At 41.9% G+C, this 21330-nt stretch overlaps 1 protein-coding gene across 2 annotated transcripts in view; it reads left to right on the top strand.

The window, feature by feature from the left end:
- Positions 1–1978: 1978 nt before the first annotated feature.
- The window catches only part of OSBPL11 (oxysterol binding protein like 11), a 44763-nt gene continuing 25411 nt past the window's right edge, over positions 1979–21330 (top strand). The window contains exons 1-5 of one of the 2 annotated variants that reach the window (XM_050340333.1): positions 1979–2190; positions 17835–17903; positions 18631–18806; positions 19604–19683; positions 20681–20863. In XM_050340333.1, the coding sequence (XP_050196290.1) occupies positions 2054–2190; positions 17835–17903; positions 18631–18806; positions 19604–19683; positions 20681–20863 (645 nt within the window). In that variant the 5' untranslated portion in view covers positions 1979–2053. Of the gene's footprint in view, positions 2191–17834; positions 17904–18630; positions 18807–19603; positions 19684–20680; positions 20864–21330 lie in introns of those variants that run through there. The other variant, XM_050340334.1, reaches the window with a different exon arrangement.

Genomic DNA, 21330 nt, shown 5'->3' with positions numbered 1-21330 from the left:
ACCCACAAACTAAAGAGAGAAGGCAGCTAGAAGGGTGTAAGCCCTTAGTAAACATGGTTGAGCGGTCAGCCTTCCTGTGCTATTCAGCATTTCGTCAATGCCCTCTTACGAGAGCCTCTGGTACTGCACATGCAGCACCTTTTTTTTAAGAGAAAAAAACTAAATGCATGGAGGAAGAAGAGCGGAGTTCACCACCCAGTGCTCAGGGGCTGCAGAAACATGCGCTAAGGATCGCTGGCCTGTGTGGGGCGTTGGAGACGCTCTGGGTGGAGGAACATCCTGCTGACCACCTGTGATGGTTACGAAGGTAACCTTAGCAAGGGTGAAGCTATGACTCTGCTGGGACCAGTTGTCCTCAAGCAGTGGGGAAATAAAGCACACAAGTGAAGTTCTTGCCTGAGTTCCTTTTGCTTCAGATTTTCCCAGGAAAATGTCAGTAGGAAGTTTCAGGGGTACTGGCATGCATTATGATACCATGCGATTATATTGTATTTTCAATAGAAATGTGAAGTGATTGGCAGAGCAGGAACTAACAAGTTTGGAGGGGAAGAAGAATGTCATTCTGGCTAAAATTTTCTCAGATGGACAACGTTACTCTGCTGGTCTGTTCACCTGCAGGTCCACAGGAGAAAAATGTAGCTGAGAAAGCCTTTTTTGTTCGTTTAATTGGTTTGGTTTTGTTTTGTTTTGTTTGGTTGGTTTTTTTGTTGTTGTTGGGGATTTTTTGGTGTTTTTTTGCCTGCAGAGGCAAGTGTGCTTCTAAAAAGGCAGAAGTGGTGGGTTTTATGTCTGTGCAGTGGTAATATCTTACATCCCTGTAAGAGAATTCTATCCAAATTTGTGTGCTTGGTAGGGAGATATGTGCTAATTTAGAGCCAGATTAAAGCTTGTAAATATATTTTAAAGACATGATGCTCATGTAGTGCTGTTGTCATTTGGTGGCCAAAGGCAAAGATGTTTTGAATGTCACTGGGAAAGTGCTGGTAGGAGATTGGAAGGCCAGGGCAGCTTTCATGGGGTAAAGAGCTGCTACCAGCAGAAATGCTGTAGGTAAATAAAATATATGTATGAAATATACTGTCCTTTACATTTTTGCTTCTATGTATGATTCTCACACAGGGAATTTTCAGCATCTTTTGTGTCATGGTTGTTTACAGTATTATAGGTGTATAATAAGAGCTAGAGAGCCGAGGAGGGAGTTTGGATGAGACATGGAGTAGAACTAGAACCTCACTAACCACAGGCATGCCTGATTCTGCCTTCCTCTTCTTCCTGTGCAGATTAATTAAAGCCAGAACGAAGATTCTCTGCCCCTGATTTTAAGACATAATACAAGTTAAGAATATAAGAGCATATATAAGTTAAAAATGAGGAGAATCATAGAATAATAGAATAATAGAATATACCAAATTGGAAGTTAGGGAAGACTCCATCAATAATTTCTGGGACCAGCAGATGGTCTGAACCTGTGTTCTCCCCATAGGGACACCTATTGGGTAAGAAGCTTACTCTGTGTGCACTGGACGATTATCTCGAGCTAACTTTTGTTAGGGATCAGAGCTTGTTAGGATGTTCCTTTGAATTAGCGTACTGTTTTGAATGCGTTTTTGCAGTCAGACACTGTCACCGGCAATCCCCGAACCTTAACCTGTCACGGCGTTATTAATAAAGGCTGTAACCCCTCTGATGTGAGCCGTTCAAGGGCGCTGGCAGCCTAACCACACAGGGAGGGTTTGAGGATATCCCCGCTTTTCCCCCGCCGCCCGAGCCCGGGGTGCTCCCTCAGGTTCGCCAGCGCTGCCCGCACTAAAGATGGCGGCGGCGCTGACCCGGAAGGGGCGGTGGGGCCGGGCCGGGTGAGGGAGCGGGAGGGCGGGATCGCCCATCCCAGCGCGGCCGTGCGGGAGCCCGGCCGGCCCAGCCCAGCCCATCCCGGCGCGGCCGAGCGGGGCGCGGAGGTGCCGGCGGCCGCCGCCATCGCAGCCCGCATGGGGCGGGCTCGCTCCGTGCGCCGGGGCCGGGGGCGCCTCTGAGGGGCGGCAGCCGCGGCGCCATGCAGGGCGCGGACCCCGCGGCGGCCATGAAGGGGCCGGAGGGCGAGGGCAGGACGGAGCCGCCGCCGCCGGCGGCGGGGCAGAGCGGCGGCAGGAGTGGCGGCGGCGGCCGCGGCAGCAAGGGCTGGCAGTACAGGTGGGCGTGGGGCGCGGTGAGCGCGGCGGGCCCGGGAGCGCTGCCCGGGCTGCCCCCGGGCGGGCGGTGCGGCTGCCCCGGCTGCAGCCCCCCGGCACCCCCAGCACGGCCGGGCGCGGTGCGGGGGCACTCGGGCACCCCTGTCCCTGTGCCCCCCGTCCCTGTGGAGCCCGCGGGCGGCTCCCGCTCTCCTGTATCAGTACAAAGCTGCCGGGGGTGATGTGCCTGTGCTCCCGCCTCTCGGATCCTCATCCCCCTTTGCAGAGCGCGGTTTAAAGTTGGTGGGGGTGGGGGGAGCGCTTCGTCTCTTTCCAGAAAAGCCAAACTTTCTGCCGAGTTTTAGCTCGGTGTGTCAACTTAATGGCAGTCTTTTATTTTTTTTTTTTTTATTGATGCTTTCTGTTTGTTGCTGATAGCAAAACTGTGTGTGTACGGGGTGTCTTATCTGACTTGTTTTAAGAACGGCTGTGCTTAGCATAAATTGAGGTGATTACTTAGGTACAGCAAGTACAGCAGAAGAGAGCTGAGAAAGCCGAAGAAGCTGAGCACGCAGCATTAGTCTGAATTATTTGCCTGTGTGTTTGAGAGATTTGGGGAGTTCCATATATTTTTTTCCCGGTTTACTTTCTGTTTGACCATATTCCCATTCACACGCTGGCTCTCTATGGCATCGCTTTAGAGGTTTCCAAATGTCTGATCCTAGGTCTCTCATCCTTCACTGGAGTTCTACCATGTTTCTGTGCTGCTGTTACGTGAAGTTTACACACTTCTCCTTCAAATGGAGACTCCCCAAAGCCGTCATCTGCCATTCCAGATGGGCTGGCTTGCTGTTCCCTGCACGTGGAGACAGCAAAGCCGGAGCGTGGTACATCTGCCTGCACCCAGCGGGACAGAGGGACATGGGATGGCTCAGAGAAAGGAGCGCCCAGGCCCAGGCTGTGCAGGAACCAAGAGCCTGGTGCTTTTAATAGGGAGTGAACAGCTCGGTCATTGCTGAGAATCTGGGTCACGAGTAATTTACTTTTCTGGTGACTAAGTGTCTGGAAGAGAAGTGGTGATTTCAGGGTGAATATTTCAGGCTGCTAAAGAGGGAAAGCTAATTGTCAGATTTTGTTATTGTTTGCCTTATCTGTTGTTTTCAGTTGCTTTTAAACTTTTTTTAAAACTCTGGATTCAAGTAGAACTGAATTTTCTAAAGCAAATTGCTGTTACTGTAACCAAGCACACACTTACTGTTCATATGTTTCACATATAAAACACAGGAGTTAGTTTATGCAATCAAGATGGAAGTATTTTATATTTTTGTGTGGAATTGGAGGCAATGAAAGGGATGAGATACCTGATTTGCCTGGATGCCTTTTTGCTCTAGTATGTTTGATATAGTGGTCGCAGTTCAGTGCTGTGCAGTGAAATTCCACTTTTTAAAATTATCCATCCAAGTCTTCCGTTTCTTCTTTCGGTGCTGTGACTTGCAGGGTGAAAGCTGAACTGACTCTGAGTGTTAGCCAGTTAGCTTGACAGCTCTAAGTGGGAACTATCCATGTTATTCTTCAATATCTCATTTAATTTGCTGTAATACTCTAGTGCAAATTAGTCTTTCCTATTTATTTTATTTCTAGATTTAATGTACTAATGGTATTATCATGGGCACTTGAGATACCTCGCTGTTAATCTCTGCTCTCTTGGGAATCAATTATTTACTCCTAAATTTGTCTCTATACCTAGTTACCCACAAAATATCGCCTTTTCCCCCCGTCTCTGTAGGAAGCTCTCCTGCATGAGATGCTGTAGCTTAGATTTTGCTTTGTGAATTATTTCTATACTAAAATATATTCAACAAATGAGAGACCCCTCCCAATGATGAATCAGTGTCTGAAGTATGGGTTTTAGAAGTAGGGAACTTTTGGTGGAAGTTTGATCTTGAACTTTTCTAGCTCAGAGTGTGAGCAGTTTGTGGTCACACAGCTTGGCAGGAATATGGTCCTGCAGTACTCGCTTCTCGCAGCCCGGATCTGGTACAGAACTTTAGCTCTCTAGTTGGTGAAGCATCTTGTCAAAACAGTTGTAGCATAGTTGTCAGACAAATGAGACAACAGGTACTTGATACCGTAATACTCCAAATGGGGAGTTGAGACTGTAGACAAAAAATAAACCTCCAGCACTGCTGGAACCTGAAATGATGAAAACTGAATCTCTCAAAGAGGTGGAAAGTCATGCATCCTCAGCACAGAGTGAAGTCTAGAAGATAAAAAGTGAAGCAGGAAGTCTAACTTTATGTTTCGGTGAGAGCTAATAGGGAGATTTTTAAGTAGCTGTAACAGAGTTAGACCAAATATTTATCATCATGGAGAAGATACAACCAGAGGCTGCCAGACACCTGAGGTGATGTGGCCCTACAGCTGAATTTCCCATCAGACTTCCCGCTTGTGGCCTGTGTACTGGTGACTTAAGGCAGCCAGTACAGCAGTACCTCTTCTGAAATTTATAAGGGCTTGGTTTCTTCAGAGGATAGGAAGATACTTTTTTTGTTTTTTTTTACTTACTAGAAGTTTAGTTCTTCAGAAACTTCTCTTTTAGCCACCTGACAGGAAATGATCTTGTCTTCTTGTGCATATATATATAGTCAGGATCAGAGAGCATCTGAGAGCAACCAACCCTTGGCTGCATTTTCCTCACTGGGGTCAGGAACAGCCCAAATGTTAACTTAGGTTTAAGTAGATAAAGAGAGCTTGAGAGGCTGTGCTGTACACTAAACTCTAACCATTTTTCATTTAGAAAAACAGTTACCAGGAGGAGAGACTTCTGAATAACTTCAAATTCTTAAAAGATAGCTTGATAAAGTAATTTAAGATTATAACATTCTCTTTATTTTCAGCAGTAACCAAGCTGAGAAGTAAGTATAGCCTTATTCATATAAAGAATTACTTGCATTCAGCAGTTCTACCCTAACTCTTGACCATCTTCATTTGGGTTTTGCCTTGCTGTAGGTTAAATGAACAAGAGTAGTTCCAAAGCAGAGAGAGAAAGGTGGCAGGTTTGGCAGGTGTGTCTATGACATGTGATTTGTATTCGTTCAAATAGCATAAAAAATGTCTCAAACAGAAAGCAGAATCTCTGTCTATGAGCTAAATGGAGAGCTGATTGGAATATGTACCAGAGAAGTGTAATAAGTCCTGTCAGCCTGGCTTGAGGGGCTTTCAGATAATTTTGAGAGAATTGACTTTCAATTACTGGTTCTCATTTATCTACAAAATGAGAAGTTCAAAGTGCTGTGGTTGACTAGTAAAACAGGGTAGTCTTCCCCAGTTGGAGGCATGCAAATGTGCTGTCCTCTTATGTTTTTCTTAGTGGTTCTGCTCTCAGATACATAAATCAATTTAGCTGCTATTAAAAGGATTCCTATCATTTCTTCCCTTGCTGGTAGAAATACATGTGAAATGTTCATGAATTTCCCAAATGATTGCTCTTTTTGAAGCTTACAAGTTATATTTGAAAACCTATTTGCTTTTCAGTTCTGCATGTATTTTCGTAGGTAGCTGCCTTTGTTCCTTATTTTGGAAATGGTTTTAGCATCTGCTTGCTATGGATTTAGCCATTTATAGCTATAAAATGCTACAGATTGTGTCTTTTGCTCTTTTTTTAAGGAAGCAAGTTAAGTTTAGTTAGCTGGTCCTGAAAGTTTACCTGAGTGCTGCAGCAGGGTTATTCACAGTTGTCAATTAGTATATAAAGCCATTAGGATGAAAGCAGCTTCAAGGACTAAACTTCCTAGACTGACAGTACTTTTATTTAGTTGGGATTTTTTTGTTTGTTTGTTGGTTTTTTTCTTACTAGGGGTGACAATGGCCAGTACGAGGTTTCCTCATGCTAGGTGGCTTCTGCTTGTCATTAATAAGGTTATCAAGTTCAGGCAGAATTCTCTTACAAAGTTACTCCAGGTGGCTTTAGGCTGGAGTAAGAGAAAATAAGAGCAGAGAGAGCGTTTTGACAAAAGAGTAACACTAATTTTTTTTTGCGTCGAATGCAAATGGATGACATGAAACAAGTGAAATGGTCACCAGTCTTTTAAGGGCTTTGTTTTGCAGCTGATACTATGCAAGCACTCTTCATAAATACTAAAAAAAGGGGAGTAAACAGTTACTGACCTTAATTCAATCTTCGGTGTTTGAGCAGGTCAGCATGTGGTAGTGTAACAGAAGAACTGGTAACTGGAACACAGGAATATATTTTAATTCTGCATTTTGAGATGATCATGAACTCCTCTCCATACAGTGATCTCATATGAAATGCATTTTAAAGACAATGCTTTTTCTAAGTTTGATCCCAGTTTTCTGAGGGTGACTGACGGTGCTTTGCACTTAAACACGTATAAGCCGAGCCTGTGAAACTGAGCTAGACTGTGAAAGTATTTGATTTTTATTCATGCTATCTTGCCAAAATGATCTAATTAGTTGTAAAAAAGAGTGTCTTGAAACTGATACAGTCTTCTTGAGTGGACATTGATAAGGATCCTTTGTATTGGATGTGTCACTGATGTCAGTTGCAAGGAGAGGTGTTGAGTGTTTCTAGTTTCTATGTGTTTCTAGTGATTTCCATGAATGTTTGATCTTGGGAGGATAAATTTCACCTGTTTGGCCTATAAAGCTGAAACCAACTTGGTTAGGAACAGATACAGGAAGTAATGGCAGCACAGTGTTCAATAATGCTTGGTGTTGCAAACCTCTCCCTTGCTGGTCCTCTGTTCTTCTTGTCTGAGCATCAAATTCTTGCTTAGGCTGCAACAGGGAGTGTGAACTGACATAATTAAGTGGCTCCCGAGAGCAGGCCAGAATTTACGTTTAAGTCCCTATCACTTGTTAAGTAGAAGAAAAGAAAAACCTCCCAAACCTTCAGGTAAATGTTAGTGTCATCCTAGGACAGTTCTCTCTAATGCTGGCACTCCTACTGCTTCCTTTTTTATTACCCACCTCCCTTGTTCTGGGTTTTCTTTTTGCAGTGCTTGAAACAAAATTCTTTGAGATCCTACATGAAATTTGTGTATATTTGCTGTAATCAATAACTGTAAACCCCCTCCTTGTGATGCACAGCTGCAGAGGGAGAGAGAGGCTGTGATTTTATGGTGACATCTCCCAGGTGGGAGGTCTGGCAAGGGTTACTGTTTTGACTTTTCCCTGCTCTTGCAGCCCACCCCACTTTCTCAGTATCCTGCTGTCCTAAGAACCTGCTGGCATTGTCACATAGAGGTGCCAACTGCCAAGTGAAATGGCTTTTGTGTTGGTGTCTTTTGGGTTGGCTGGTGGCTTTTATGTCAAACCTGTGTCAAAGTAGATGATCTTCCTTGCTTCTGTTTCTGATGATCTGTGGCAATACCTCAGCACTGCCTTCAGAGAGCCCACGCTGCTCACTTTGACTTGTTGCTGGCCTTTTGCAGTGTGATTCTGAATGCTGAAAAGAAGATTTTCTCAAGTGGTTGCTGTGAATTTTAGAATTTATTTCTGCAATTTTGGGTGTTCCTTTTTACAACTAAAAATGAGATTAGGACCGCTGTCACATTTGTTTGATATTCTGGAGGGAACTGGCTGAAAAACCTGGTGCCTGAATTTCTTTATCCTCATTTGACTCTTTGCTTAAAGAGTATACCATGCCTGTAACACTAATTTAGAAATGCTGCACTTCACATAATTTGCTCATTAGAGAGAAAATTAGACAAGAAGCTCATATTTAAAGTGATCAGTCCTCAGCATCTATTCTGTGTTATTAAAATGTTAAGGTCATCTTTTATCGAGCTGATTTTACAGTTGCTGAAGCTCCAGGCACTTCTCAAAAGGCAAGTGAGCCATTCGTGTTCACACATGTATTTAAACTTGGAATAATGGGGTTGGAGCAGATGGAAGCTCACATGTATTGTAAATTAAGACAACTAAATCTTTGTGTGAGGGGTGGTAAGTGGATAGAGTTGGAGAAACAGGTTTGGTAATTTAAACAGGAGCTTCATGTTGATTTGTGTTCTAGTAGGGAATATGAGCTCAATTTCTGAACCAGGTGACAAGGTCTGGGTTCCCTTCTCTGGTCCTGTGGCTCCTCAGTGAGCAACTATCAAAAGCATTGTCCCTCTCCTACTTCTCAGAGCATTCCCATGTTGGACAGGCAGCGGTATCACACATGGGACTTGGTTCTGGCATCACAATGTACTTGTGTTCATGCTGGGATTTCATCTAGAGTTTAAATGAAGCTAAACTGAAGATGCATGAACTTTTGGGTAGCTTCTAAATACCAAATAATTTGTGCTTTCCATGGAACAGGTTTCTGCAGGAGGTAATGGCTGTTATAGATGTCTATCCATCACTAAGTGCCAGGAGTATTTTTCAACTTCACCTTTTCTAATGCAATTAGTATCAGAGAGTTAATTAAATTGCCTACAACATCAACATCCTGCTTCACCACACACATTCTCTCCCCAGAGAGAAGATGAAAAACAAACTGCATGTGCCTGACCTAATCACATTGCTTAATGCAGGAGCAGAAAGCACCAGCTGCTGCTGTTAAGTTATCCTGGGAAGGTTCATGTGCTTACTCACTGGGCTGTGAAAATTAAGGCACAAGTGTGATGACCCCTGTTTACTTAAGGATCATGCCTTGACGTGCCCTCTGATCACCTGCCCTCTGATCACCTGCCTGTGCTGATGAATTCTTGTAGGGGATCGCTGCCTGCTGGCAATGCTGCCAGACAACTTTCTTTTCAGGGTGCTTGCAAAGCTTGTACCTTTTCAAAGTTTCTGCACTGTGTGTCTAAAGCTGAAATGGGTAGGGAGAACAGGCTGAAGTTGGATAGGAAAAATACTGTTTCTTCATGTGTGTGTTAAGCTGCCAGTCTTGTATTTGACAACCTGCTTAGGAGCAGGAATGTCAGTGTCAGGGGAAGGCTTTTTTGCTGGGGGTGTGCATTTTTTCTTTTTCTTTCCAGGTATAAATTCCAGAGTTTTCAATGAGGCTGGAAATCTTTAATCTTGTTTAATGTTTAGGTATTGCCAGATCAGTTTTCCAAAGAGCCCAGTTCGCACTGGGAAAGTTGGTTTCATTTACAGCGTGGAGATGCATCACAAAGCATGAGATCTGCTGGGCAGAACTGCAGGATGCTGTATTATAGGAGCTGGTTTCTGACCCTGGCTCCATCTTCCTCTGTGGTAATAGTCATGTATTATTAAAACTACTTTTTTCCTGTGATCACGAACCGCGTTCCTCTTTTTCTTGGATGCCTGGTTTGGAACAGTTGGCTCTGATTTTGCAAAACTTTCAAAGGGCCATGGCTGCAGCTGAAACCAGCAGAAGCCATAAATAAAATAAGCCATGAATAAAATAAAATTTTGGCTGCAACTGTCTCAAAGTTATAGAGGCTGAAAATTCACTGTGCCTCAGTTCTTTATATGCAAAATGGAATGATAATGTTTTCGTCCTTTTGTTGTTCAGTATATGACTCCTTTGTAAGTGTCCGTGGCAATCACAAGAGAATAAAACCACAAGAAAACTCATTAGTAGTGCATGAGTGTGACAGATGAATAATACCTGATACTCACTGCATGATGAAAAGGAGCACTTTTGAATAACCTCTTTTCTGGGAATTGCTGTCCATTTAAAGCACTATACAAGAAAGTAGTCCTGCTCTCTTTATGTGTTGTCATAATCATAGGTGGTTAACACGTGCTTTCTTAATTAGAGTTTAAACCTTCCTAACATCTTAAGCCTCAACTTAAATGTAGGAATATTTTTGGTTAATTTCCCTGTGTCCAAGAATTATAGTGTAATTTGGAAAGGCAGCCAACACTACTGCATCAAGACTGCTCCCCTAGGTTTGGTCTGACCTGAGAGGTTGCGGAGAGCACGTGCTGGTCCACTGGCCAACTAGAAGGCATTCAGTTGTGTTGACTCCTGAAATGAGCCACTTGTAACTGTTTGCCAGCTAGACTTCACAGTAATGGCCATTGCTTCTTGAGTCTTGTGGCTCACACAGGTTTTTGCCTTTATTTCTGAATATTTAGATAACATTAAATTACAACAGTCAAGTAAGTGTGTTCTTGCCTGCTTGAGAGGTGGTAATAAATTGTTATGCTCAGTATTGAATCTGAAATGTCTCAAAAATCTGAGTTAGCTGAGCAGTATATTAACTTCCATTTCAGTGTTTTATTGCTGCAGAGTCCAGGACAGCAATGTGTACGTGTTAGTATAAAAGTCATAATAATAAAAAAAAAAAATCTCAAACCTGCAAAGGCATACCTGTATATTTCTGGTAGGATAAGAACTACTAGACTAGAAGCAGAGCGAAATGCCCTAGGACGGAATGTGTAGCAAGCTGAACCATGTTGGACTGTGCCTAAGAGTAACTAAGTGATACAGAGGTTTACTCCACTACTTTCTGTGGATAGTGCTTACCAGGATCCACTGCTTTCTGGGGTGTCATAGGTAGCAGATTGTCAAAAACTGCCAAGATGCTCATCCATCAGTATTTACCTTGTCTGTGTTATGCCAATACTGTTCACAGGGCAGAACAGCTTTGACTGCTTGGGCTTTCTGAAACTTGACATCAGGTGAAAGTTTTGAGTTTTGTAACAGTAACATGTGAAACTGTGCATTATGGTGTGCTGGTGTAAACTTGTAACATAAATGGTAGCAACAATCATTTGGCATCATGCATCATCAGAGGCATCAAGTGGGTAGTTCAGACCTTTAGAGTGCTTCTTTTTCGTATGCTCCAGCTCTAAGATGTTGTTGGCTGAATCTACAGTTATTTTTTTTCCAGCGATATCATTGCAGAAAAATGTGCAGGGTTGGCTACTGACTCTTGGGTCCACCTTCAGTTCTGTTCTGCTGACGCAAATCCACAAATAAATTGTATGTGAGTGGAGTTCTTGCTGACTTGAGGAGTTCATCTGTGTGTGAGACAAATTACTTAGCTGAATCTTGCTGCAGTTTTTTTTCCAGGCAAAAAACTGGATGTATTGTGAGAGCTAAAGAGCTCTGTAAATTATGAAGTAGTTAAATAATCAGTTTTAGAGTTGTTCAGTGAGAGCAGCATTTTGCTACTTATTAATTAAATATTATCCATTTTCTTTTTTCCATTTGCTACTCTGCAAAAGTGTTACATTTGTATATCATTGACCTGTGCCATTAACGCACAAAAGAGGAGAATCAAGTACAAGTTCAGTTAAGATGGTTTAAAAAAAAACCCCACTCTAAACTTGATTTTACATTCCCCTTGAGAACTAGTATTGATAGAACTTTAGGTGCAAACACAACTACTGTGTTGATAGCAGGGGTTGGGGAGGCTGGGCCATGGGAGAGCCCCTCTAGCCCTGGGCAGGAAGCCTGGGCAGTGTCATGATGGCTCATGGAAAGCTGACGGCTCTGCCACACCCTTTCTTCCTGGCAAGCCTGCACTGCTCTTCCAATGTGTGTCTGTACTCCCAAGGATTTACAGGAGTGTGTGTTAGGATCAGTTTTTATATCTGGTGAGGGTGTGTGTGATGCTTGCAGCCAAGTGGTGTTCTGAAGCATCCCAGGGGTCTACTGTTGATGTTCTTGTGATAGTGTTGGACCTCTTTTCCTTGCACTTGTGTTCTTGGTTTCTAAATTTATAGCTGAGTAGTCAAACGTATGAGCTGAAGAGCAGGAGCTCTGCTGCCACTTTACAGTTCTCTGTAGGGCACTGCTGATGAATTGCACAGCAAGGTTAGGGTTTTTTTCTTTCTTCCAAAAGCTGTTTGGAAAAGCAGAGGTCATGTATATATGTATGTAATGTACATACTCTGTAAGCAACTGATACTTCTGCCTTATCTTGTTGGATGTACTGGGGAGACTGCTCTTGCACCACTGAGCTGTGGGACTGGAGTGTGCTTAACTTGGTGGTGGTTTCTTGGGGGTAAGTGATCTTTGCAGTTGCGAGAATATATGCCCAAAGTGTCTATTGCTGATGTAGTTGTTTGGGGGTTTTCCCCCCCTTTTTATTCTCCCCTACACTTCCCCTCTGTGTAAGGAAAAGGGGAATCAGTGCATTTTAGACAAGCACATTGCAGTGCTCAGTGAGCAAAAATCAGGCTATTACCAACAGTGAGCCTGTGGGCAGATAGAGATGAACAAGTTAAGTGAAAATGGTTATTGCTTTTTCCAAACTGTATAGTCAAAATCACTAATTGGTTTGCACTCTTACAATCCCAGTTTCTTTATTTTCTTCTCTTTATGCTTTTATAGCCTTTAATGTGAAGATGGTCTCTTTCACCAGCATTTTGCATTTTGCTCTGAGCTCAGTAGAAAGGCGTGTCCTCCCTTGGCCAGGGTCCTAAGGCATCGTGATAACATTGGTGCTGGCCCTGGAGGCTGGATCTCCCTTCAGGAGCCCTCTGTGATATCTGCATGGGTTGGGTCCCCCTTCAGGAGCCCTCCCTCACATCTACATGGGCTGGATCTCCCTTCAGGAGCCCTCCCTGACATCTGTATGGGCTTCAGACTCCTGGCCATCCTTCCTGCTGTAAGCAAATCCACACATACTCGGCTGCTGCTTGTAGTCAAGCCTTACGCAACTCTGTGGGGAAGCCTTTGGCAGCTGCCTCTGCTCTTCAGGCAGCTGTTGGGTCTTCAGAGACTTGGCTGCTCAAAGTATCCCACGTGGTGGTGTTTGGGTCCCAGCAAAATTAAAATCATCTGAAGGGCAGTCTTGGAACAATTGTGTAATGGCTTTCCAGATGGGTGTAATTTTGTGCCACTGCTTGCAGTGATTTGTTTGTGTGGGGCTTTTGGGGAGACCTGCACGTGAGGTGGATGAAACAAGGGTGGAGAAACCTTCTGCATCGTTGTTTCTTCTAGGAGAAAATGTTGTCCCAGCACATGTCAGGTGTGAGCCTGGGTGTGTTGGCAGAAGCTCCTGAAAGACGTCATTGTGGGACTGCTGTTCCTCAGTATCTGTTCAAGGCTTGGGTGCTGCATGTAAACAGGATACAGGGGAATTTGGCCCGACTGTCACTATCTTGTTTCTTCCCCTGGGACTAGAGACCACCCTGCAAAGACTGACAACTGCTGCAACTTAAAGTCATACTAGAAAAGGATGAGTAAAATTAGAAAAGGATAAATAAGCTAACAATGATCCTTTGTGAATCCTTTATTCCTATTGTATTTTAGTGACATGTAGATATGTAGAAATCTGGCTTGTGGGAAACATCTTTGACTTAGGGGAGGGATAGTTTTCTGGAAAGAATATGAACTGATGTGTAATTGTTCATAGAATTCTGTCATTTGCTTAGGTGGACAGTTTCAGTCTCTCATAATATTTATAAACTGAATAAGTGTGATAAGTCAAGTTCAGTGGTGTTCAGCCTTTTGGAAATAACCCCAGATTATGGGAGGTGGTGGTTGTGCTGGGCTGGAGTTCAGATGTTTCTGAGACAAGTTTCTGCATAGTTTTTTCCTGGGTTGTGATTTGTATAGTATCCTCACTTAAAGTAGTCACTTAAAGTAGCCCAGCAAAGTTAAAATCAATTTTTTTTTTTTTTTGAAATCCTTAAGGCTATGACATGTCTGTTGCAACATTTCCTTCCTTTGACAGGACACGTGAATTGCAACAGAAATAGGGCCCTTAGGAGTTGTTGACTCATTGTTGCTGAGCTGTTGCTGTTCCTCTGACAATCTGAGACTGCAGTAAGCATTTTGAATAGCAACAACAGCATCTTGGCTATGGAAAGATACACGTACCCCTGGGTGCATGTACATGCATGTAGGCAGCACTGTGAATGCAAAGGTCTTGGTAAAGTTGGGAAAAATCTCAATGTAGCCAGGCTTCAGTGTCAGTGCTAAGTTGTTCAGTGTTTTGTGTCAAGCTCACTTCCAAAGTCTGTTTCCTAGAAGTCAAAAACCCCAATGTGAGGAATTGTGAAGGCTTCAGAGGTACATGGATGACTTTGAAAAAGGTTTTTTACCAGCACTGTTTCTAATGAAACAACGGTAAGGGCTTTAAGGAAAATCTTACTCATCTTTTATGAACTGTGATTATCTGTGAGTAGAGCCACTGCCTGAACCTCAACCTCTTGTTCCCAAGGTCTACCATCTTAGAAACCTTTTGTAGCACTCTGTAGAACTTTGCTGTTAGTTTCATACTGGTGAAATATTACTGGGTTTTCTGTGGTTGTTTTTTGGGATTTTCTTTTTTCAATATTAACTGCCTTACAATACTGCTTTAGCATCAACAAATATCTTAGTTTAACTTTTACTGTGGAGACACTCATCTTAAAATTCTTGGAGAAATACTGTAGTTATAATCTCTTGCCGTGTTCATAAGTAATATTGAGAATATGTTTCAGTATTCATGGGAAAATACTAGTGCTTACCCAGAAGATTAGGAGGTTAACTGTAGTTCTGTCATGTGTTGTGTGCAGTTATGGAATTTACTTTTTGTGAATTGCAATTTGCAGACTGGATTTGGATTTAGATTTCTTCAGCATATAAAATTGTTATTTAAAAATAAACCTTAGTTTAAGTGTTGAAAATTCCCTGCCCAACGTGGTATGGGACTTTGTGCTCAGATAGTGTGAGCAGTGCCTATAAGATCTGTGCTTTTACTCTTTTATATTTGGTTATGTGTTCACCTCTCAGCCCTTATACTGTCAAGGGAAATGTTTTGAGTATCAGCCAAGTTTTTCCTTCCCCTTGCCAGGCAGACTGTCTGTTATTGGCATGGGTGCTCAAAGTCTGCCCAGCCTTTGGCAGGGTGAAAGCTAAATACAGTCTTTTGGGTTTGTGCAGTTCTAATGCAGATGCATGACCACAATTAAGAAGGAAAATAATTCAACCAATATTGTCCAAGAGGCAGCTCATTTAGCAGGGACCTCTGCTCATGCTCCATCTCTTTGGACTTTGGCTCTTCTAATGTCCTCCTGATCTCCCACAGTTTAGTCTCTCATCCCTGGCAGTGAATGGGAGGTACCTGCTCAATGTACTTCTGGGCTTCACCGTGTCCATTGAGTTCTAGCTCAGTGTTTGAGATATGGGGTTTGGGGACGCCCTGTGTGCAGAGTTAGGGATTCTGGAACACAACTGGTCCGTGTGTTTAACATCATGCACTCGTGTTTATTTGCTGCAGTGTGCTCCTTTCAGCTTGGCAGTGCCCACAGTGCTGCGGGTGACTGGCTTGTTTGTCCTCAGTCACTTCCTCAGACTTCTCTGGATGTTTTCAAAGCCTTTCAGTTGAACCCCCAACTTTTGGGACTCATGAGGCTAGAGATACAAGTTATTGAGGAGGAGGCATTGGGCGAAGTTTGGGTATAGTCGAAGTGAAAATCCAAGGGAAGAGGAACATGTGGATGAAGGCAAAATGTAGTCAAGTGGTCATTTGATGTGGAAGTACATCCCCAAGAGAGCTGCACTCCCTGCTACAGTGACTTTTTCCTTTTTCTAAAGACTGATAAAATCAACCACCTCACATGTCACACTCAAAAAGAAAAATGGTCAAATTATTTTAATCAAAGACCTTTTAATTTCCCATTGTCAGATGAATGGACTTCCATAGACCATACACATAGGTCTGCTGTATTCATTGCAGTCTGAAGTTACTTTTCTAATTTTTCTTGGGTTCTGTTAAAGGTTCCTGTGATTTAGCACTTCAGTTAATGGGAGAGTGCAGTGGCTCTAGCCCAAATTGCAGGGTTGTGTACGATGTCTCATTGGAAAGCAGGGGTGAAGCTTGCATTCACTAAAATTGAGAAACAATTAGCTGTGACTAGGGACGATTTTCAGACGATTAAAACCCAAGCTCATACATTTTTATGACTATGCAATCTCATAACTTTCAGCTAAATTAAGACAGCAAGGAAGTCTAAACTGCACTTCCCCTGTATGCCAGTAATAACAAATGAGAGGCGTCTGCAGAGGATGAGTTTGATTATGTCTCCTTTAACTTTTCAGACATTTAAAATACACGATAGCCTGAACACCCTCTGCTCTCCTTGGATTTATTTTTATCTGTAGTACCACTTAATGAACTATTAGAAATTAAATTCCTAGATAGTCCTGCTGGCTGCTCTCCACTGAAGGATATTACTGCAATACTGATTGCTGCAGTAGTAGCTAGAACATGTATTTTTGCTTTTAAATGTAACATTCAAAATCAGCAACTTGTTTTTTCTTCAAAAATATACATTCTTGCATCTCTTATTTGAGTAGTGATATGGAATGGGAGTGATTTGCTCTGTTGCTGTTTTCATTAGTGTCATCCTAAATGGCTTCCCTTAGGATGAAACAGTGTAACATTACGTTTATCGAATTGTCAGGTATCTAATTAATCTGGTGATATTGACACCGTGTATAAATGAGGTGTAGAAAGCAGCTCCAGATGTTTTTGAGATTTACTCCCATACTTAGTCCAACTATGTTTGCAACCAAAACCCACTAATGGAGATGATCCCTTGGCTGTAGTAATCCTGTTTTTCCCCACCTTTCCCTTTTTGCTGATATGGGGCTACTTTGACCTTTTCATGACCAAGACAGGCTGCTGCTCCATTGGACTCTGAATAATTTCCTTTAATCTTCAACATACTATGAGCTACTGAAATTTGAACTTAAAATCTAAATAAGATTAGGTAAACACATCTTTTTTAAAAAAAAAACAAAACAAATAGTGTCTGATATTTGGGTCATTGTTTCAATTCTTCATTGGAGTAATAGGAAATCCTCATACTGGAGACCTGAATTGTCTATTAAGTGTGTTCTTCACTCTATGATTATGCCCTGCTGTAAGAGGTGAGGGCATTGAGGTGGCAACTGTGGGAACTTTGGGAACATACAGCATAAAACAGGTCTTTAAACTGTGATCTTAAAGTGAGTAGTTTGTAACCATAGCACTTGCATGCCTTATTTAGGGCAACTGATTTTCAGAAGCAGTAATGTATTTTGCCTGTAGTGATATGCAATGCCAAAATGACTTTGATGGATTCTCATTTCTGGTGGATGTTGCAAGATCAGTCCTTAAAAAAGAAACTACCTGATTTTCCCGTCAGGCCAGAGGAGGAGAAGTTCTGGCTCCTGCTTTAGATTTCAGAATATGTTGGTGTGACCTGTACCTGCATGTTGTGTTCTGTAGAACATCTGTTCGGGAGCGTGACGGTTTGTGCAGGGAGAAGGGTGCTGGGCATTAGGGATTAATAACACCACGCTGGTGTAGGAGCACCTGTGGGCTGTTTGGGTTGGTGACCATGATCAAGGTTCTGTTAAAAAGCTTGTGGAAGTTAATTTTGTTTAGGAGTCCAAAAATACAAAGCCTGCTTAGAAGAGGGAGCAGGAAGCAGAAGCAGCTTGGTTACTAAGTCTTTAATTACCTGAAACTTGTAAAAATGTGTCCAGAAGTACCTGTTGAATAGAACAACTATTGCTGAAGCTGATTATGATTTGAAATTATTTGGAATTCAGTAAATATAGTTAAGATGTCTTTAAGAAAATATTTTAGGAATGAGGCTGGAAGATCTGTTAAGTGTATCTTTATTAAAATGAGTGACATTCTAAAAATGAAAGTGAAAATTCATTCAGTCTGAGAATAGATGATGATGATCAGAAGCTGGTAGATCTAAAATATGTTTGATGTTGGCTGATTGCTTTTCTCTCTCTTTTGGTAGCGATCACATGGAAAATATTTATGGCTACTTAATGAAATACACCAATCTTGTTACTGGTTGGCAATATCGGTAAGTCTTTTATGGTGCTTTTTGGTAATGCTGGTCTTTGCAGCATCTAAATGAACAGGTTTCAGATTTTTTAACAATACTTGGATTTCCCTATTGCTATTAGACAAACTTTTTTGCAAGAGTCTTATTCTTTTCTCAGTATAGATTAAGCTAATGTGTACATGAATTATATTTGTATTAAGGCATGAATAAAAAAAGACATAGGAAGTAGGAGGCGGTTAATTCATTTGGTGGCTTGTAACTAAGTTTGTATGTGTAAAAAGCATGTACAGCATTGAGGTTTTTGTCCTTTTCCATTAAAAAATATTTTTGTTTTCTGTTGAGTCTTCAGCTTTATGCTAACTCATGCCATCATTAAAAAAAAAAAAAATTAAAGACTTCTCTACTGCAAATTCAAACTTAAACAAGCTTTTCTGTTTAGTTCTCCAGGATGCCTATCTGGACTGCAATAACTTGATTTTCTATGTCAGGTGAAATTCTCTGGTCAGGCTTCCTGTTTGGTCCTGTTGCTAGACCAACACAATGCAACCAAATTAATATTGGAGAGACATGTCCTTAGCATACCACACTGGCCGATTGCCTGACTCAAGTCATTAAGTCCCAATGCCATCTGTGCCAACTTGTAATGAAAGTATTGACTTCTCCCAGTACCACCAGCCCCACAAAAAAAAAAAAAAAGGAAAAGGAGCAGGTTTTATTTAGCGTGTTTGTTTTGTTATCATTGCAGGTTCTTTGTGTTAAACAACGATGCTGGCCTGCTGGAGTACTTTGTGAATGAGCAGTCCAGACATCTAAAGCCCAGGGGTACCCTGCAGCTGGCTGGGGCTGTCATTTCACCCAGTGATGAGGACTCTCACACCTTCACAGTCAACGCTGCCAGTGGGGAGCAGTATAAACTAAGAGGTAGGGCCTGGGTTCTTGGGCAGGGGATTCTTCCACTAGAGGACAGTCCTGGCTCTCACCTGTGGCTGCCTGGCTGGCCTTGGCTGCATAGCCCAGGAGAGAGAACTTGTTTGGCAGACTGCTGCAGTGGGAACTGTGTGCAAAACTTCCATCCCGCTCTTCTGTTAGAAACGGTCTGTCTTTATGGATAGTTCCATAATGTTTGGGTTTCAGGACCTTCAGAAGACTGAACTTGGTATTGTAGAGTGGAGTTTAATCTCCATCTGTAGTGTCCTCAAATTGTACTGATTCAAAGGTTTTAAATCATTGTAGGTAACAGCACTGTGTGGATGCTTGCAGAGAACTGCAATATTCCTAATGTTTGGTTTGTTAATTGCCTCATGGTGCTTATAAAATCCCATTCTCTGATTTTTGTAGGCTACAGAAATCTGGGCTAACAACTTTTAGTATTTCTTTCCTTGTAGGTTTGCTGTCATTTTCTAATTCAAGATATCTTACTTTTATTCCAGGAAAATGGTTTGTGTTGTTAGATGACAATATGTGTGAGGGGAGTTATGGTTTGTTGATTTTTTTTCCCCCAATTAATTTTGTAACAAAAAAACAAGAAAGAAAGAAAAAGTACATACTATTTATGCTGAGCTTGCTTTAGTATTATAGTTATTACATGTGAACAAGTTCTAGATTTTAAAAAAATATTACTTTGCACTGTTAAAATGTGTTTTCAAGCGTGAAGCAGTCTGGTTTGCTCCTACTTTGAAACGTCTTCAGACATAATCCTTTTGGTTTGCTTTTATTAGCTACTGATGCTAAAGAACGGCAGCACTGGGTTAGCAGGCTACAGATCTGCACACAGCATCACACGGAAGCTATTGGAAAGGTATGACTGATATTTTCACGGGCAGAAATAATTGCAAATACAACTGTTCTGCCATCTAAGACAAATATTACAAAAGGACCCGTGGTCAGGCTTGAAATTTATGTCAAAGAACATTTTTCTGCTTAATAGATGACTTGTAATAGAAATATGCTCTAGGAATGAAACAGAGTGAAGTCCATTAGCCTCTGAAGAGTTGAGTGGTCCTCTCTGAGCAGGTGATGCTGAGCTGGTGTTTGAACAGGGAGCAGAGATGAAAGATCAGGATATTAGCCCAGTATTTTTCCAGTGGCCTTGTGTTGTTTTTTTAAATGGATGAGGAAACAGGGCTTCATGTTGTTGAAGCTCTTTCATTTTGGGAACTTTGCTTTCCTTTTTTTTAACCTTTACCTTTCTTCTGAAAACCACTCAACAACCCACAAATAAATTTAGGATGAATTCCCATGTTTGAGAAGGAAGTCCTCAACACTATATCTGGGTACTGTTGCTAACCAACAATGTGGTGGTTGCAAATACAATGTGTTTGATAGAACCTCCTGACTGCCATAACACCTGTTCTGATACCTGAATAAAGCCTTGCTTTTAAGTTACAGTCAGTGTCTCGTAGCTGGCTTTGTTATAAGAGAGAAGTTCAATTAGTAGTTCTAAACAAAATTCCATTCTCTTAAATGTTAACTCTATCCTTGCAGGATCTGTTAGGAGTCAACTTCTGCTACTGTTGCAGATCAAGGACTAATTTTCAAGTCAGAGAAGTGATACTTATTGATCAATCCCATTTCACAGATTGATTGTAATTAGACTGTAAAACAGGGCAACTGGCAGCAGACAGTGCAAAATATTTAGCAGTTGCTACTAATACATTATTAGGGCTTTGTCATCTGTCCTTGCTCTTTAAAAAATTATGAATTAAGCTGTTCCTGCTGTATCTTTCATATTAGAACATTTGTTGATTATTAGGATTAATTGTAAATGTTTCTCAATATGCTTATTTATTCACTAGAACAACCCTCCTCTGAAATCTCGCAGCTTCTCTCTTGCATCCCAAGGAAGCGCCAACTCTCCTGGTGTGCAGAGAAGACCCAGTCAAAATGCAGTTTCCTTCTTCAGTGTTGGACATCACAGATTGCCAGCAGGAAAAAGAGTTCCCATTATGCAACCAGATCACCTTGTAGATGTTAGAGAGGTTTGTATGCTTTGAATTATCTTAATTTTTTTTTGAGAGAGCTGTCGTGTTATTTGTAGGATTGTGGAGAAACCTGCTATTCTTAGCTGGATGTATTGTCAGTAGCATGTCCTAAGCTATTACTGCACAGCTGTGTGAGGATAAGGAACTTGCCTTGGCTAACTGTAGAAGTATGTGGTGTATATTCTGTGATTTTTGTGCTCTGCAATAGTATCCTGATGCTGAAGATAGAACTATGCATGTTCTCTTCCTTGCAAGTCCTGGCACTACAAGTGACAAAGGAATATCCTTAAGGAGGAAGTATGACCTCATATACTGTGATGCTATTATACACTTCTCTTCCCATGTTAAGGTATAGAAGAACTGACTAAGCTGTGCTTGTATCTCCTATGACTAAGGAGAAGTTGGTCATGATTGATGTTTAAGAATACTAATACCACTTTCTGGTAAATTTGGACAAATTGTCT

Source organism: Myiozetetes cayanensis, unplaced genomic scaffold (assembly GCF_022539395.1).
Source record: "Myiozetetes cayanensis isolate MyiCay16 unplaced genomic scaffold, myiCay2020 scf9, whole genome shotgun sequence".
Lineage (NCBI taxonomy): Eukaryota > Metazoa > Chordata > Aves > Passeriformes > Tyrannidae > Myiozetetes > Myiozetetes cayanensis.
Note: the sequence above shows the minus strand (reverse complement) of the source record. Positions and strands in the feature narration are given on the sequence as shown.